This window comes from Terrapene carolina, unplaced genomic scaffold (assembly GCF_002925995.2).
Source record: "Terrapene carolina triunguis isolate 2854851 unplaced genomic scaffold, T_m_triunguis-2.0 Scaffold247, whole genome shotgun sequence".
NCBI classification, from domain to species: domain Eukaryota; kingdom Metazoa; phylum Chordata; order Testudines; family Emydidae; genus Terrapene; species Terrapene triunguis.
Genome location: NW_020664598.1, coordinates 5,142,579 through 5,155,321, shown reverse-complemented (window position 1 = coordinate 5,155,321; position 12,743 = coordinate 5,142,579). Strand labels below are relative to the sequence as shown.

At 45.6% G+C, this 12,743-nt stretch overlaps 1 protein-coding gene across 1 annotated transcript; it reads left to right on the top strand.

Moving 5' to 3' along the window:
• Positions 1-1,601: 1,601 nt before the first annotated feature.
• On the top strand, positions 1,602-12,534 carry RASD2 (RASD family member 2). The gene is made up of 4 exons (XM_024202808.2): positions 1,602-1,688; positions 2,381-2,828; positions 7,806-8,085; positions 10,144-12,534. Exons 3-4 carry the CDS (start codon positions 7,815-7,817, stop codon positions 10,671-10,673), a joined length of 801 nt encoding a protein of 266 aa, XP_024058576.1. The 5' UTR covers positions 1,602-1,688; positions 2,381-2,828; positions 7,806-7,814; the 3' UTR covers positions 10,674-12,534.
• The last annotated feature ends 209 nt before the right edge of the window (positions 12,535-12,743 follow it).

Here is a 12,743-nt window from a genome sequence, read left to right as displayed (position 1 = left end):
GAACCACTTGGACCCAACCTGGAGCCCCCTCTTGCACCCCAAACCCCTCATCCCTGGCCCCACCCCAGAGCCCGCACCCCCAGCCATAGCCCTCGCATCCCCCACACCTCAACCCTCCCCCAGCCTGGTGAAAGTGAGCAAGGGTGGGGGAGAGTGAGTGAAGGAGGGAGTGGGGATGGAGTGAGCAGGGGCAGGGCTTTGGAGAAGGGGCGGGGCAGGGGGAAGGGAAAGGGTGTTCAGTTTTCTGCAATCAGAAAGTTGGCAATCCTACTCTCACCCCAGACAAGGAGGTTAGGCAGGGAGCTGAACTGATGCACTGATTTATCCCCCATTATTGTATGGTACCATCATTGCCTAGGGAGGTTGTGGAATCTCCATCATTGGAGATTTTTAAGAGCAGGTTAGACAAACACCTGTCAGGAATGGTTTAGAAAATACATAGTTCTGCTGTGAGCACCGGGGACTGGACTGACCTCTCAATGTCCCTTCCAGTCCTATGAGTCTATGATTCTATCATACAGGAGTTACAAGGGATGGCTGAGAACCCAAGCCCCGGGGCTGGAGCCCAAGTACCTGACACAGAGCAGCTACATTACTCCTGGGGGAATTCTGTGCCACTGCACATACACAGAATTTATGTTCCCTGCAGATTTCTTTGCTTCCCCACAGAAAAATGACTTTCTGATGGGGAAGCAAAGGGAAGCCACAAGAACAGTCATGCGGCCCTCCCCAGCAGTATGTTTCGGGTTCCCAGGGCAGCCAGCAGAGAGGCAAATCACTGTGGGGCAGGAGACAGGACGGGGGAAGACCCGGCTAGTGGCTCCTACCCTGCGCTGGGCCCAGCTGCTAGTCCCGGCTGGGCTGGGGAGGACAAGACTTCCTCTTCCCCTGCACGGCATCCGGGGCCAGGTCAGACCTACCCCCAGATTTCTCCATCTGGATCCCCCACTGAGCCCCCCACACTCAGACTCCCCCCCACCGCTGAGCCCCAACCACCTTCACCTGGACCCCCTGCAGAGTCCCATTACCATTGCACCCAGAACCCTCCCAACAAGCCCCTGTGCATCCAGATCCCCTCTGCACCCGGATCCCCCACTGAACCGCCTGCACCCAGATTGCCCCACACAGAACCCTCTCAACCCACACCTGGATCCTCCCACATTAAGCCACTCCACACTTAGATCCTCCCTTGTTGAGCCTGCCTGCCCACACAGAAGGGCAGGGCCCCGGGGTGTTTCTGGGGCAGGCCGGGTCCTTGTGCTGTGTCAGGGTTGGGTGCAGTCTCACCGCTGAGTCCGTGTCCCGGGAGGGAACTGCATAGTGATCTCCCACCTCTGTGCAGCCAGTGCCCTTTGCTCTCCAGTGATAAAATTTGCAGAATTTTAAAATATTGTGCACAGAATTTTTAATATTTTGGTGCACAATTTTACATTTTTTTGGCACAGAATGCCCTCAGGAATACTACATGCACATTCAGCAGTGGGTGGGTGTGACCAGCAGTCCTCTTCCTAGGAAGTGATTAATCATTCATAGAGCTAAGGGGTGTGGCTAAGGAGGGAGGTGGTTACAAACCAGGGCTGGCAGCAGCAGTAGTGCCGATACGCAGTCTATGGAGAAAGTGGTCTTGTTGCAACAAGAAGAGGTCAGGAATCCAACCATGAGAAAGCAGGCTGGACCACAGCTTTTAGGTGGGAAATTAGCACTGTCTCTGGATTGATCCAGATCAAAATGAAGTTGCAAGCCACTTAACATTTGTAATCTGATTTTTAGTTCTAGATCAAAACCAACGAGCATTCCTAACAACTGCAAAGTGTCTTCGGGCAGGGGATGCTATATCTCAAAAGAATCATAGAAATTAGGAAACAGAGGTGGGAGATCATGAGTTTTCAGAGCATAAAATGTACTAGGAGTAACAAGTCTCTCTCACACATGATGACAAACGTACACACGTCTCCTGTGGAAAGGAAAAGAATTTGCAATCTGGAAAGTGAAAGAAGTTTGTGTTTAAAAAAAAAAAAAAGACCTTCAATAAACATAAGATCCCACCCCCTTGGCAACTCTTCTTCCACTGTCTCTGACTTCAAGGGAGGAGTGAGCCAATTATCTGTGAGTTCTGCAGAAGGAAAACCTGCAACTTACCAGCTGCTGGGGGAGAGAGAGACAGCGAGAGAGGCAGGGAGGAAGAATCAATAGACAAATTCTAAAATTTAAAGAAAAAGCAAAGCATTTTTAAACAAATCTTAGATGAGGGGGGAAATCTTTTATCTGCCAGGATTTTTTGCAGTGCAAGTGTGAGGGTGTGCTTTCAAACCTGCTATCATCAGAAACTCCCAGGCCCCCCTCTTCACCCCTAATTTGCTTCTCCCTCTTTATTTCACAGGGTCTACATAGAAGCACTATGGGTCAGCTGAATGCACACACTAGCCTTGACAGCTAGGTGTTGCACCAGAGGCCACTTCCACCCACATGAGTCTACGAATTACAAGTTGCAAGAAAAGCAAGTGGGAGTGGGAGACCTAGTGAACTGAGAGTACCAGGAGAAGAGCAAACCTCTTCAGAGGGGAAAAAGAACAGGAGTACTTCTGGTACAGAGAGTCTACTTTGGACCATGTCAATCTTCTGACCCAATAAAGATCACCCATGGGGAACCAGCCCCTGGAGCGCTCTGGTCTTTCCCAGTCCAGCTAGGGTCCAAAGTGGTGGAGAAGAGCCCAGCCCAGTGACTTGGGATCCAGAAAAGAGCAGCAGCAGCAGCCTCTGATTAAAACCATCAAGACAGCTTCATCCAGGACACTAGGATTCAGGACTTCTCCTCCAAACAAAGAAAGGTAAGGGAGAGGCACTGAACCTGGAATTAAAGCAATAAGGGAGAACAGCACCCTACAGAAATAATATCAGTGTGCATGAAAATGAAAGTACTCCCGGATTTTCTAATCAATGACAGGTCTGTACTACACAGTTTGGTTTGCTTCTGCCTGGGTCTCTTTTAGCCAGATGCAATACATCTCTTAGGACTAGTATATAGAGAGAAATATTGTAACTGGTGACTGTAAACAGTGGCACCTCAGAATGTTTTTATGTATGTTCAGTGGTAGAGAGCATAATGCATGCAGTAATACGCAGAATCTGGGTATTGAAAGCTAGTATGTAAAAGCTCCAGGCAGCAGGTTTTCTCTCTTCATTATGTTTTTCTGTAACTGGTGCATAGGATCAGACTTTTCACCACCTCACTGGAATTTAGGCATGATCTTTTCAGTCCATGCATGGATTTGCAAAGGCAGGTGCATGGTAATGTAGTCTTAAATTTGCAAAAACAGCAGTGTCTAATGATTAGAGCAAGGGTCTGGAGTCAGGAGACTTTGGTTTTAATGCTTACCTTGTCACTGGCTCACGGTGTGACCTTAGACAAGTCACTTTATCTCTCTGTGCCCTGGTTTCACAGAAATAGGGATAGTTTTAAATAGACCTACCTTTTGTGAAACATTTTTAAATCATTGGACAGAAGGTGCTCTAAAAGTGCAAAATAGTATAAATCAGGTGTTTTGTTACCCTAAAGTCAGTGCCTGAAGCTAAAGATACAGCAGGGAACAAATCTATTTTTAAACCTTTAATAAACTTGAAGGAAGAGTCATAGATTCAAATCAGCTGGTGGTGTTTGTTTGTCCTTTTCTGATTGATTTTTACTTTATTTCGTAAATAACTGTGTGGTCTCTTTCTGTTTCCTCTTTACTGCCTTTAATCTTTCCCATGTATGGCTCCCTGTGCCCCGCAGGGGGCTTGAACTTGGTCTCTTTCTCTGAGTAAGAGAGGAGAAAGGTTTGAGTCAGAGAGAAGCTGTGGTGATGTGAAGAGCGTGAAAGACAAACGAAGGTTCCAGGTTATGCCGCACCCTGCAAGTCAGGTGCTCAGCGGAGGCAATTAAATGAATAGCAGCTACAGGAATTAGAAGTGCTGAAAGAATCTATTTACTGTGCACTAGACCAAAGGCAGGCTGCAAAGCATGGGAGCCCCCTTAAAGGGATAATCTGACAAACAGAACCAACCTCTCAAGGACACCATAAGGTGACATTTTAAATGAATACTGGATGTGCTGGGGGAGATCTGCTTCCAGCTGTCACTTCCCCTAACCTCTCCTGTGCACAAAGACCCCTCAGTCGAAGCCTCAGAAACTGACCACATGGATGTGTGTATGAGGACACACAATAAGGTTTTGCCCTGCTCAGGATGGCAGGCAGTGTAGCCTAGTGACTGGAATTTGGGGCACTCTGAGAGTCAGGAGACTTGGGTTCTGTTCCCCACTCTGCTACTGACTTTGGTCAAGTCACTGAGCCTCTCTGTGCCTCGTTCTCTTCCCCTGGGTGAAATGGGGATGATAATACTTTTCTCTCAGGAGTACACTGAAGGAGAAATTAACAAAAAGTGCTTTCAAATCTCTGGATTGAAGGTGCTGTGGAGATGCAAAGGGGGTATTGATTTATTGTATTTGTCATGGCCTGTGCGTCTTTGAGAGGAAGGAGAAAAGTTGGAGCTGCCCCAGCTTGTGTGTATAGAAATTAGAGAAGGCCCATATGTTTTAGGATTGCTCCCAACTGTGCACTCTCCCATGCTTCGTCAAGCTTGTTAATTGGCCCAAGCCATAAGGCTCCCACCAGGGCCCAAGAGAGACTGTTCTGCAGACTCTCAGCCCTGATTGTTAGGATGAATATGAGAGAAAAATTCCTAAAAGTCCTGTGCTAGGCAAGACGGACAGAAAGTAGATTATTTTTCTTTTCAGTGGAGGAATGTATGCTGTCCTATTTCGGGAGAGAAGGGACAGAGAGTTGTAGGGGGCGTGTTATCAATAAAGTGACGTGGCACATCCAGAGCAGCGTGAAAAGCCTGCACGTGTAAAATGAAACTGACAACGTGTGTATGCGCCCAACCAGACCCAAACTAAAATAATACTCTTCTTCCCCGGTTCAGTTGTTTGCTTCTTGTTCTCAGCATGTTCTGAAAGACCAAGATCAGTTTTCAGGGTTTATATAGGGTCATTATGGGCTTGGGGCCAGCTTTTCAGCTGTACGTCATGCACAATGGGGGCCAGATATTTCAGTGCTCAGACCCCAACAAAGAGCTCTGCTGAAAATCTGGCCCTATGTTCTCACATTTCCTCCGGTGCTCAGCTGAGGAGTGTCCGTTTCATCCCCATCCCCCTAGAACCTCTGTGATGGGCCACCTCTCAGGGCCGCTTTATATTATGATCCATTAAATTTGGATAGTCACCTACTTTGACCACTTTTTAAAGCTATTAGCCAAAATGAGTATTTCCTCCACACACTCAAATATAGAAAGAGATGATGCACACGTGCAGCTTGGCATGTCTGTATGATAGATGCAGAATTCTCCTCCCACCCATTGAGATGAGACACTCTCCTGCTTTCTTTCTTGATGGACTGTGTAGCTGTGATTTGCTGCTAGTTCACGCAGTTGCCTCTCGGTCAATATTTATTTATTTATTAGTTTATATTACGGTAGCACCCCGAGGCTGCAGTGAGGATCAGGGGCCTGTCATTCTGGGCGCTGTACCAAACACGTCAGATAGCACCCATAGAGTCCCGTATTTGAAGAACGCTACCGTATTCTAACAGTATTCACCCCAGCCGCTGCAGCAGCACAGCGACAAGATACTGGGCCAGATCCTCAGATGGTGTAAATCAGCATCGCTCCACTGAAGTCAGTGCAGCTACACCAGTGTACACTGGCTGAGGATTTGGCCCTATGTATAGCATTGGACCATTATGGCAGGATACTGTCAATCTTTTTTATAAAGATTGTCTGGCAAAACTGATTCTGCTTTTTAAAATACCCCACCTTACTAAACAAAGCTCAGAAAGCACAATGGGGAAAAAAAACCACTTCTGCCTGATCCCAAAACAGCTCAATCCCCATCCATTTGGTGCATAGACCCTAGAACCTGCACATCCTAGTGTACAAAGGAGAGTACAAGGGGCAGTGAACACCACTGGATGTCAGTGTTTCTGAGGAAAATCGGTGACTTTGCACTGAGAAGGTACAACCTGTTCCAAATTAGACACAGAGTCCAGTACAAACATAGGGCCGGATCTTGCCAGCCTAGCCTGGCGCAGCGCTCACATCAACAGACTTGGACCCATGCTACATGTGCACAATATTATGTCCTGATTTTAATGCCTGACTGTAATTTAGGCTGTAATCCCCTTTGAGTGTAATCTAGATTATCATTTGCCTTTGGGGCAAGCGCTGCATTTTCTTTTATGCTTCTTAGAGAGCTGAGAATGCTGTCAATGCTCAGTAAATAACAATATTAATGAGTAGTAATGTTCTGCTATTGCCTTAAACCACAGCACAAAGCCAGTAGAGATGCTGGCTCGGACTTCTTACAGGCTTCTTTATATACAAAGAATATTTCGTTACTTCTGCTTGGTACTTAACACATGTAAAACATTTTAAGTGATTTTCTTGGCATAAAGGCTTGGGAGATGAAATTCACATGGGGAAAGGATAGGAATCCAGATCTGTACCCAGAAATAATCTCTCAGTGTGTATATATAAATACTCAAAACCTATCATTCAGTAAACAACACCTACATTTAATAAACAGCACAGTGGGAACTTGATATTTCTTTCATAAGCTCCTTGTAACCAAAATAAACTGTCCAAATGTGTCTGCTATGCTATGACAGCTAGTTTTCCACAGTGTGCTTGTATTTTTCTTTTCTGTGCACAACATATTTGATCTGAAAGATGAAAAATGTCTGTGGAATCCATGTTTTTCTATCAAGATTTCCTATATCTTTGTGCTGTGTCAAAATGTAATCTCCGGGGTCTGTAGACTCACTTTAGTATTCATCTTGCTCTCTGGTTATATCAGAAAGCTGCCCTCTTCCCCACAGTCCCTCATTTCTCTCTAGTTCTCTCAATACAGCCAAGGACTGCCAGAACCGAGGACTAACGTGTATGTAAAGAGTGACACATCCATGAAAAACAAAACTAGCATTTCTGCAGCTCCATCCACTACCAGCCATCTTGCTGCAAAGCAGCAGTATTTGAAATGCTAACCGTTTGGGGGTGAGGAGCTCTGGCATAAGAGATTTGTTGGATAAAAATCTGGTGTCAAAATTTGAAAAAGAACATTTGGGGCCCAAGTCTTTGAAGCTAGTGTCTGATGATGCAATTCTGTGCCTGCAATTACCTGTACCAGCACTTTAGGTCACTTGGACTCTAAGTATCTGATTCATCCTAGAAAGCAGGTCCTGTGAGCAGCTCCCATTTAAACACCTAAAGGGAGTGTCTAGATCTTAATGGGAGCTGCTCAGTGCTTCTGGAAACCTGGCTGCTTCGTTTAGGTGTCTAAATGAGAACTGAGCTCTTTTGAAAATCAGGACCCAAATATCTAAGTGACTTAAACTGTGGGCACGAAACTGGAGTCATGGCTAAAGCCAAGCTGATAAATTAGCCCTCAACGTTTAAACAAAATTGCAAATTGTAGTTCAAAACTTTATGTGCAAATATAAATTTCTTCATTTTGATGTGACTTAAAAAAGAAAATTCTCCTTAAACCAGGCTAAAAAATGAGGCAGGTTCCCCCATGTAATTTCCTTATCAAGATTTCCTATATCTGCTAAGCAGACCTGCTAACCAGAACCAAACGCTCTATCTTACATCATGGAGCAATCCACAGTGCTCTTTGAGTTTGTTGTAAGAAAACACAGGGGTCTCTCCACTCCAGCCTCACTCTTCTTTCCTTTCTCTCCACCCCCCACCTGCTTTTATTTTGACCCTTTCAGCACCAAGCAATGATGAAGACTGTGTCCAGTGGGAACTGCACCCTGAGCGTGCCAGCCAAGAACTCCTACCGCATGGTGGTGCTGGGAGCCTCCAGGGTGGGCAAGAGCTCCATCGTCTCACGCTTTCTCACTGGCCGCTTTGAAGACCAGTACACTCCCACCATTGAGGATTTTCACCGCAAGGTCTACAACATCCGGGGAGACATGTACCAGCTGGACATCCTGGACACATCTGGGAATCACCCTTTCCCTGCAATGAGGAGGCTTTCTATACTGACAGGTGAGAGGGGTGGGTTGTGAGAAAGAAAGGGGTGTCCTACTGAGGGATGGTGGGTCAAGGATCCCAACTGTACATTTCTACTTGAGAATAAGAACCTGGACACAACTCTTTCCTAACAGAGCACTAGTTTATATGGTGAATGAGGAAAAAATGGGAGCTAGATAGAGGGAATGATGGGTAATGGGATGGAGCTTGTTATAAAGATGCATCTTTTCCCCAGTGACATTCCCTGACTGGAGTACCCCAGATGTCATCAGGGGGTACATCACTCATCCAGGAATCAACTTGGAGACGTTCTAAAATTTGAGTTGCTTTGCCTAATTTATTCTCCTCCCCTCAACCCCTGCGTATAACACATACAACTTGTGTTTTTTAACTGCGATGACAAGTGAATGGTAAAATCAAAATCTCACAGATATAAAGAATGCCAGGAGAAAGAGGAAGTTTGTCACCACCATGCACAAGCAATGTAATACAAATGTACAATATACTCTGAGGGGTTAAAAATGACTTGACAAGGTTTTTTAAAAAAAATTTAAACTGGTTCCCTGCTTTTGGACAATTAAAAATTCCAGTGGAATGCATCTCCCTAAAGTCACTCCCTCCACTCTTATTATTTCTTCCTTCTCCTATAGTCACCCAGAATGAGGTAAACCACATATTAGAAGAGTGGTGGCCTCATATTGAAAGTGTTGATCAGCTAGGAGTTTCTGTTGTTTTCAGTGGATGCTGCTGTGCATGCATCACTTCTGAAAATTAGACTGTGGGTGTATACATGGCTGAGTATACAGCCAAAGTTCATAGCCACCTGGGTTCAGTCCTACTTGCCCTACTATTTATCCAATGACACCCTAAGTCTATATTAAGTAGCGCTAGATACCAGGATCTGGATCCTACATGATACAGGTGCCAAACTCCAGGATGTGTATGGGGATAAGCTTGGGTCCATGAAAGATCTTTCTCAGTTCCATGTAAACTGCACTTAACAGGTTGTTGGTTTGCTTTATCTTATATTTTGTACAAGAAAGATTCTGAGTCCCAGTACTGTAAGTAATACCAGAGGACGTATGTCATTTGCACTTTCTTTTGTACTCTGTTTCTCTTGAGCAAGTGAAATGGTAGCAGAGCACTGGATTCTTGGAAGCTCAAACTCATTTCTCAGATGCTCTGAAATCTGGCTTGTGGGTCTTGAGGTCAAGTGCTGCTCCTGTTCTTGTATATTGAAAGGGTTGAGGCATCGTGGCTACTGTTTTCTGTTCTTAGGAGTTGCTACACAGGTGGTGTTTTTCAGGGGAAATGATCAAGAGAAGGGTCGGGGGGAGGAGTGAGTGACCCAGAAGAACTAAGTCAGAAGATTATTGGAAAAACATGGTGCAAATGGGCAACATCAATAAGTCAAATGCAGTCTAGGATAAGATAACAGGATGTGACTGAGGAAATACTTTGACCATAAGACATTTCTACAGCTGTGGGAACAAGGGGGAAGGTGAATCAGAAAGTGACCAGGAACTCGTGACCTTAGAGAGTGTATAGCAGGGGTCGGCAACGTTCGGCACGCGGCTCACCAGGGTAAGCACCCTAGCGGGCCGGGCCAGTTTATTTACCTGCTGACGTGGCAGGTTCGGCCGATCGCGGCCCCCACTCGCCGTCCTAGGCCAATGGGGGCGGCAGGAAGCCGCGGCCAGCACATCCCTCGGCCCGCGCCGCTTCCCGCCGCCCCCATTGGCCCAGGACGGCGAACTGCGGCGAGTGGGGGCCGTGATCGGCCGAACCTTCCGCGTCAGCAGGTAAATAAACTGGCCTGGCCCGCTAGGGTGCTTACCCTGGCGAGCCGCGTGCCGAACATTGCCGACCCCTAGTGTATAGGATCGAAGGAGAAACAAGCAAAGAGGAAGAATGATAGGTGGATAGGGGGAACAAAATCCACTATGTTTTAAATAGAGAGAGTCAAGATAGGTGAGGTAATATCTTTTATTGGACCGACTTCTTTGGTGGAAGGGAAGCAGACTGCTCTGAGGTGGATTCTAATGAACAAGTCCTCTTTCTTTTTAATTGCAGGAGATGTTTTCATCCTGGTGTTCAGTTTGGACAACAGAGAATCCTTTGATGAGGTCAAGAGGATCCAAAAGCAGATCCTTGAAGTCAAATCCTGCCTGAAGAACAAGACCAAAGAGACAGCTGACCTCCCCATGGTGATCTGTGGCAACAAAAATGATCATAGTGAAATCTACCGCAAGGTGCGCTCAGAGGAAGCAGAGAAGCTTGTCTCCAGTGATGAGAACTGTGCTTACTTTGAAATCTCAGCCAAGAAGAACACGAACGTGGATGAGATGTTCTATGTCCTCTTCAGCATGGCCAAGCTACCTCACGAGATGAGCCCTGCCCTTCACAGGAAAATCTCTGTCCAGTATGGCGACGCCTTCCACCAAAAATCCTTCAGGATGCGCCGGGTCAAAGAGATGGATGCCTTTGGCATGGTCTCCCCCTTCGCTCGCCGACCCAGTGTCAACAGTGACCTGAAATACATCAAATCCAAAGTTCTCAGGGAAGGCCAGGCAAGGGAGAGGGAGAAATGCACTATCCAGTGAAGGGGTATCCGCCATTCTAAGTGAAGTCATTGTGTTGGTGCAGTGCCTTAAAGAAAACGGTTTGAGAACGGGTTAATAGCACCCACCTGATGGAGGATGCCCACCATGACCATAAGCATGGCTCTTCCTCAGACCTCCACAGCATCGCTAATGTAAATAGTAAACTTCCAAGCTACCCTTGTAAACAGTTGAGGAAATCAGAGGTCTGAAAGGTGACTGGCTTCTTCATTCCTTAATTAAGTTCCTTTTCGTTCTTCTCCTGTCTGAAGAACTTGGACTTGTAAAGAAGGATTTGCCTCATGCCTACCCAGGGAATAGGTCAGTAACCCAGAAAAGGCATTGGGTCTATGTAAATAACAGTAACCCATTATTCAGCCTCTGCTGAGAAAAACAAATGTGTGTCTTTTTTCAAGCACACTTTAAAAATGCTCCAGTTTACCCATCTTCATTCAACGGATAATTGTATTAACCCAGGCTCTCCAGACTGAGGGTGAACTCTATACATGGGTGTGCAATTCTGACTGGCCAGTTAGATGACCTCTGGTTTGCTGTATCTTAGAAAGTCTGGGAGTGATGAAATTTTGCTGTACTGGTGGCAATTTCTAACAGCCATTGACGTAAACGTCACTTTTGTATTATAGCTTTAATCTTGTTTTTGTTTTGTTTTTTCAAGTGAAACCAGATGGCAATTGTGTATTTGAAATGAAAACCGTGTCTCTGTTCTAGAATTGCCAAGTATTTTGAGTTTTAAGGTTACATAATATGTACAGTAATTGAAAGTGAAATTGTTGTACTGTAAAGCCAACACATCTGACTGCTAGCTCTCCTCATGTGTGACTGTGTCTCAAAACAAGCACAAATCTGTTACAGGTACTCTGAATACTTCATTATAAATACTCACTCTGCCCACCTCTCTATCAGAGCAATGGTTCCTTCCTCCTGTCTTTGACAAGAGATTAACCTGATTTGAATTTTGGCTTGAACCATTATAGAAAGAGGTTTGGACCTTCCTCTGGAATTCAGGGATGACAGGATATGGGGAGTTGATTTGGAACCAACTCTGCTCGGAACCATCCCTTCATTCCAGAGTTCTCCTTATTACTGATGGGGTTTGCCCCTGAACAGAGGATGGGTATAGGCACCACTAAAGTCCCTGAGAGCATAATCCTTGTGCTAACTTTCTGCACAGGGTGAATTTTGCCACTGTGATTAATTTGGGGTGGAGTCACTCTTTCCCATTCCTCCCTTGCCCTGGTCCCTGGCTGCTATCTCCCTGCCTTTTCTATTTCAGCGTCTCTTGCTTGGTGTGCTGGGGCCCTGGGTGCAGTCAGAGAGCCAGATGTATTCCCTCAGATATGAGCATGCCACTCCCATTGATTTAAATGGGAGATGGGCATACATAGCTGTGGGCAGAATCTGGTTCTAAAATTGTAAGTAACAGTGCATATATTCTTCCCATGAGTGTGTTTTATTTATATATATATATATATATATATATATATATATATATATATATATAATCATCACATACCAGCCCTGGCATATTCCACCCCGCCCCATCCCTCACATACTGCCCCTGTATGTATCCATCTCGCTGTGTCCTGGCTGGAGCTGTGGGCTGAATGCTAGTTCATTCTGTAACTTGACAGGTTACAAAGAATGACGGATATTTGCTAGAAATAGCTTCTGAGAGACCCAATCCCGTCTCCACTTGTCCGTCATTCCATCCTCGCCTTGTATCGCTCACAGGTAAAACGCACAAGTGTTTGATTCCTGGTGCCATGGCAACACCCTATATTATCAAGTCTCTCTCACTCTCTATAAATATGTATACTGTTTATGATTAAACCTGATTTATTTATTAGCAGTGTCCTGCCTGATTTTACTTTTAGCAGGAGTAATTAGGAAGGCTGTAGGATTTTTATGTAAGGCATCAGGGGATTTTGAACAGGGGGCTTCAGTTGAGGCCTTAGAAAAGGATTCTAGTTCCCGCTGGGAGCATAAGTTTCAAGGGATTTTCATAGCCCTTTCAGACTTCATGTTTGATATTGACCTGCTTGGAACAGAACA

Coding starts and splice junctions, on each gene's coding strand:
- RASD2 (XM_024202808.2), top strand. CDS start 7,815: ATGATGAAGACTGTGTCCAGTGGGAACTGCACCCTGAGCGTGCCAGCC. Junction 8,086..10,143: donor GAGGCTTTCTATACTGACAG/GTGAGAGGGGTG, acceptor TTTTAATTGCAG/GAGATGTTTTCATCCTGGTG.